At 53.9% G+C, this 6,000-nt stretch overlaps 1 protein-coding gene across 5 annotated transcripts in view; it reads right to left on the bottom strand.

Annotated features, from left to right (window-relative positions):
- Positions 1-250: 250 nt before the first annotated feature.
- The window catches only part of DPCD (deleted in primary ciliary dyskinesia homolog (mouse)), an 11,155-nt gene continuing 5,405 nt past the window's right edge, over positions 251-6,000 (bottom strand). For 2 of the 5 annotated variants that reach the window (XM_077823326.1, XM_077823328.1), the window contains exons 5-6: positions 1,759-1,861; positions 251-436 (exon numbers count right to left, since the gene is read on the bottom strand). In XM_077823326.1, coding sequence (XP_077679452.1) covers positions 332-436; positions 1,759-1,861 — 208 coding nt within the window. In that variant the 3' untranslated portion in view covers positions 251-331. Of the gene's footprint in view, positions 437-508; positions 1,343-1,758; positions 1,862-3,786; positions 3,865-6,000 lie in introns of those variants that run through there. The other 3 variants (XR_013346740.1, XR_013346741.1, XM_077823327.1) reach the window with 3 other exon arrangements.

The raw sequence follows: 6,000 nt of genomic DNA, 5'->3' as shown, positions 1-6,000 counted from the left end.
TGTGAGCCATATAGAAATAGCGGAGGACATTCCTCGCTCAGCAGCGTTCAGTGGGAGCAGAAAGCTGTTGGCTGCATTATTTCCCTGACTCTCTATGGCATCCCACACTGCCGGAGGGACTGCATAGCTCAGTGCTGGCCGGCCAAATGGGAGTGGGAGAGAAAGCAGCCCTGAGGTTTGTGTTCCCAGACCCAAGTGCGGCGTGGCCGATAGAGCCCAAGTCATAATGATTCTTGCAAACCAAGCAACCTCCCTGTGGAAATCATTTTACTAGAAAAAGCAGCAAAATAAATAGTGCACGGTTCTGCCCCAACCCCCCTGCAGCCATCGCCTACTGGGTCTTGCACTCCCCATCCCCATCGTTAGCTGCCTTGATCTTCTTCAGCTCCTTCTGCAGCTCTTCTTCCGCAGCCAGGATCTCCTGGGGCTTCCGGTACTGCAGGGAAGAGACATGGCCGCTCAGTGCTCCCATTCAGACCGGCACTGCATGGCTAGCCCCTTCAAGCAGCTTAGTTAAGCTGAGACTGTGAGAGAAGCATCTTCATTAGCAGCTTCCCTGCCTGGCAGCATGGATCCAGGGGGACAGCAATGTGAAAGTGCCTCTTTTGCCGCCTGTCTGTACCCAACTGGTGCCTGCTGGAGCAAGGGGGCAGCACCCTGGCTAGGGACCATTGGCCCTGATTTGGGATGGGTTTTATCGTACAGGCAGAAGGTGACAGGTTGACCTCGAGAACCCTGCATCTCCCCCTTATCCCCAAAGTGGGTACCGCCCCGGCCATGGGGAAGGAACTTCCTCGTGCACCGCAATGAGCAGCGAAGCAGGAGGGAGCCCTGGGAAGCGGCAGTCTGGAAAGTTTCAGTGTAAGCTGAATTCTTGACTGAGGTTTGTAATAGATTTTGTGTTGGTGCTGGAGGGCAGGGAGCTGGAGACCCCTGCCCAGGGCCAGCATCTCCCTGGGAGCTCCCTTGTCCACTACAGCCTAAGGAGCTGGATGCAGGGATCAGTGGGGAAATGCCCTAGCCTGTGGCAGGCAGGTCAGACAAGAGCTACAGGATGGTCCAGCTGGCCTAGTTCTTCTGGAGCAGCAGAGGGCCCTGAACGCTGCCTTGAGTTCACTCTTGACCAGGATCCTTTCCCAGCAGACTTTGCTGGTCGTTGGCCTTCTCAGTTTGGGACAGACAAGGAGCTGCAGCTCTAAGGGGACCATTTGGCCTCTGATGGCTGCAGGCAGCCACTCCCTCCCCGCCAGCTGGTGAGTACCTTTAGCTCCTATTCCGTTTGCCCACAGATGTCTCATTGCAGAGCTGGAACATCCTCCCATGCCCAAAGCACTGGGTGACCCTGTGTGTGAGACAGCATGAGACCAGCCCCGCACCTGGCAGTAACACTGATGGGCCTCCCAGGAAAAAAGTGAGCTGGGAAGGGGCGTGTTCCAGGCCTTGGGGGCAGCATTGGAGAAGGCCCTTCGGTAACACCTTGTGCTCTTCAGACTGGGCTTCTCTCGGCAGAGAACATGTCCCTGCGCCCAAGGGCTGCCTAGCCATGGGCGGACTCTCAGCACACTCACTGACTCTCAAAGATACCGTACGAGCATCCGTGATTCTGCCACGCAGACCCCCCTCTCGGGCAGGTGAGCTCTGGCACTGGATCCCCTGTGACCACGGGCAAATCTCTTCGCTCGGCCTCCCTTTCCTTAGCTGTGAAACAGAGGATGTAAAGCTCAGGGCCGAGTATTCCCACACGGGCTGGAATCTCACCGTGATAATCAGGGTGGCATTGGCATAAGTGAAGCTCAGGGCAGCCGCGTCCAGGGGAAGCTGGAATCTGTCCAGGTCAGGAATGGGGAACTTCTTGTAATACCTGCACACAAGCACAAGGGAGGGGAGAGACTAAAATTCTGTCCTGCACAAAGTGCACACCGGTGAGGTGACATCTGCTCCAACGCCCCTCAGCCAGAGCCCTCCCTGCACCTCCCTCGGGCCAAAGCCTTCAGAAGTGGCCACTGATCTGTGGTGAGGAGCCGCGCTGCAGGGGCTCAGCACTTCTGCAAATCAGACCCCAGCTGTCTGCTGTGGGGAACCCAGAAATGGAGGGATGTGAACAGAACGGACGCTCTTGAAAAGGCTCAGGAGGGGGCCCAGGCCAGACTCACTCAAGCTGCTTTTGCAAGTCCACGGTTTTGTAGCAAGAGGCGAGCTGCTACCACAGCTGCATCCTTTGAGCCAAGCGTGTCCCAGAAACTGACTTCTCCAGATCCGGCCTGAGCTGCCGAGCAGATGGAGAACGAGGGGCCGAGGCAGGCAGGGCCTTGGGCTTCCCACTGTCTCAGCGCAAGGGCTCCGAGATGGAGTTCTGCCTCCTTGGCTATCACCGGGGCATGGCCTGGCAAGGTGCACATAGTACAGTGCATCTGCTTGGCGTAGAGGGGACAGCAGTGCTCCCAAGGGAAGGGAGGCACCCAACGCTCCTCAAGTGCAGCATTACTAGCTGGTCCATATGTCCCTTGGCGTGTCTGCTGCTCTCTCCAGGCTCAGGGAGGGGCTTGCTTCATGACCTGTACTCATAGCCATAGAAATCCGAATGAAAAGCTCCTTGGGTCCCAACTAGCCCATCACCTGGGGCTCAGTGCAGGCTTTTGCCTTCCAACAGTCAAGTATTTGGTCACATCTGGCTTTAAATGTCCCCACGGCTGGAGCTCTCATCCCCTGGGGAACTAGTCAGGTGTCAGCTCTGGTGGCTCAGGAGGGTCTGCTTACTCCTGAACCTCAAAATCACCCCTTTATTCACCCAATCTCATCCCGCCTAGTTCTCCCCTTGGCCCATCCTAAATCATTCCTCTCTTCTTGAAATAGTGGTCACAGCATCTCCACTGCTTGGCCGTCTCTTCCGGGAGCCATAAACGTTCAGTTGTTTGAATCAAACCGTCCAGTCCCCCAATTGTTTCTGTTGTTTGTCTCGGAACTGCCCGTACTTTGTCAAGCTCTCTGGTGACGTGGTGCCGCTCTCGGGACACAGGATTCCAGGGGTGATCGCGCTGGCCCCCTACAAAAAGGGACTGTCGGCAGCCTGCTTCTTGACACCTCTCTGTGCAGTCCCCCTCACGCTGCCATTGCTGCTATACTGCATTCCGGCTGAGGGCGTCTGGGCCGGCAAGGGGGTGGAGAAAGGGGCAGCAGCCGGCTCTGTTCTCCACTCTCGGTTGGGCAGCCAGAACCAAGAACAGCTTCACAGAGTAGCCTGGGGAGCTTTATGCTGCGTGCAGGAGCAGAGACTTCTCCAGGGAGGGGAGGAGGTAGGTGCACATGGCCCATTAAGACACTACTAAGTCCTCGTAGCCTCACTTTCCTGCCTGAGGTAAGGCAGAGAGCGCCCCATGGGTGACAGGATGGATCACCTGATGGTCGCCTGCTCTGTTCATTCCCTCTGAAGCACCTGGCATTGGCCACTGTTGGAAGATGGAGGATACTGGGCTAGACAGATCTTTGGTCTGGCCCAGTATGGCCGGGAACTCCACTCTGGTGGATCCCGCTGCTGGGGCTTTAACCACAAGCCTCCCGTTGCGGCCTGTTGGCTGACGCTGAACCATCCTCTCTCTCTGGGTGCTGACACCCTCCATGGAGATGGTTCCATCCCCCCTCCAGCCCTTGTTGAGGTTTCAGGCTTTCGTCCTCCATCAAGGCCTGCAGCCCCATTGGTCTGTGAAACTGACATGTTTCTGGCCCCAAGGTGCCCCGAACTGACCGGAAAAGGGTTTATTTCCTACTGTCAGAGCATGAGGGATTCACCTCCATTAAGCTGGCTTTGCATGAAGCCCGGCGTCTCTCTACCTCTGCCCCAAGTGCAGCTAGTTTATTTTCCAAGTCCTGGTGAAAACAGATACAAAGGGCAAATGACTCTCCCGCACAGGAGGAATGCAAGCGGTTTGTTACCGCAGGGCTCAAACCATTCTGTGTTGTTGCGGCTGTCGGTGTTTGGGAAAGGTGGCAGACATGGATAATAAGGGAAGTGTCAAAGGTTAAACAGCAGAGATTAGATGAACACAAAGCCATGGTAAGGAAGTGTTACCGCTTAGACAAAAACTGCAGTACACAGAAAAACCCACTGTTTGAAAGGGCTTGGGAGCCATCAATGGAAACACCAGCCTTCTGCTGCCCCAGGACTAAGGAGCAGGGGAGAAGAATGGCTTTGACTGGCCTCAAACTCAAATCTGTGACAAGATCAAAGGAAACCAGATCTGCCTGGCCATCCCCCTCCTCCTTGTAACATTACCGCTACCTCTGGCTTCAAGAATTGAATCGGGTTTGGTGGGCGGGCGGAGGCGGCTTTGCGGTTTTGTTTTCAGAATTTACTTTAATGGATTTATTTTACAGCAAGAGGTTTTAGGCAAATCCCACTTGAGCAGCCTTCCCCGTGGCCAGAGGGAATGGGAGTGACTGGGCAGAAGCTACCAGCACCCTTTGCGTTGGGTGTGTGGCTCTTGCTCAGAGGCCAGCAAATGGATTTGTTAGCCCTGCTCGAGTGACTGGGATTCTCTGCCCTTGGCTCTCACCTTGTGGCAGAGGTTGGAACTGCACTCTCAGGCCACTCCTTGACTAGATGCAGGCAGAGGCTGGATGTTGCTTCAGTGAATTCATTGCTAGTCTTGTTTGAAATGGGTTTACTTGAAGAGAGAATTCTATTTACAAAAACCTTTACTGCAATGTAGTAATGCAGGACTTAGAGCCAGAGAGCCCAGACATTCAGAAGGGACTGCTCCCCAATCAGAACCTCTCCCCTTTGAACTGCTGTTCCCCTGTATGAGGAGTTAACTGAAGTGTCAAGTGCTGTGGGAACTCTTGGGCGGTTAATTTCTCTCCTGTGATGGTGCATTAACCACCTGTGGATTCATTTCCTTTGCCACTGTCTGCTTATTACTAGTCAAGCAGGGTCTGGATCCAGGATCCAGAAGAATTCATCTATCTAAGGCATTGTGCCCAATGCACCTGTCATCTGTAGGGGGCTTGATGCGTCTCAAGGAAGTCAATGATGGAGCTCCCACTGGCTATGGTGGATAGTCGGGCACCAGGGGCCTAGGACCAAGTGATCTATCCGAATTGTCCACAAGGGACATTAGCCTGCTCCATAGCTTGCTTCAGCTGCTGCTACTTCCAGAACTACTTCTCCTAGCTCCTCCCCGCACACGCTTGCCGTAGAGTCAGCAGGAAACAAATGAAAACTAATTTAAAAACCAAAGCACAAAACGGACAGCTGTAAAACTCTTGGCTGATCCCACTCTGGTTGGCTTGTGCTCACAGGGCAGCGTGGTCAGTGTAGTTGACGTCCTTTAAGGAGAGCAATTTTCAGATCCTTATAACTTTATTTCCACAGCAAGGTTCCTCAGACATGGCCAAGGTACTTGTCATTGAGGTAACATGGCAGTTTGAAACTAAGCCCTTTCTGAGTGACCTGAAGTTCCAGCTGTAGGCGAACAACTTTCAGCTCCCTCCTTAACATGCTGCCACAATAACCCGCACACCAAACACAAATAAAAATCCAGGTGCTGCCCCAGGGCTGTACTTGATCTGTATGGGCTTGGGGTGTGATTCTGATCTCTCGCTAGCTTTACAGCTGCGTAACCATACTGGCTTGAGTAGAGTCTCTCCTGACTCTCCCTGCTGTGGGAGGAGAAGTCACCTTTTGAGAACATGTGCTGCCTGGAGCATCGCACGTTGTCTTTCCTAGTACATTATCCTCCACAGGCTTGTGACCCTCCCAGAGCCAGAGGACCACTGAGTGCCACCAACACCAGGGAGTACTAAAGGTGTTCAGCCTCTTGCGAAGTCAGGCCCTGTGACTGTCCAGTAGAACCTCCGAGTTACGAAACACCTTGGGAATGGAGGTTGTTCATAACTCGGAAACGTTCGGAACTCTGAGCAAAAGGTTCTGGTTCTTTCCAGAGTTTACAACTGAGCATTGACTTCATACAGCTTTGAAACTTCACTAAGCAGGGAAAAAATGCT

Source organism: Eretmochelys imbricata, chromosome 7 (genome assembly GCF_965152235.1).
Source record: "Eretmochelys imbricata isolate rEreImb1 chromosome 7, rEreImb1.hap1, whole genome shotgun sequence".
Lineage (NCBI taxonomy): Eukaryota > Metazoa > Chordata > Testudines > Cheloniidae > Eretmochelys > Eretmochelys imbricata.
Note: the sequence above shows the minus strand (reverse complement) of the source record. Positions and strands in the feature narration are given on the sequence as shown.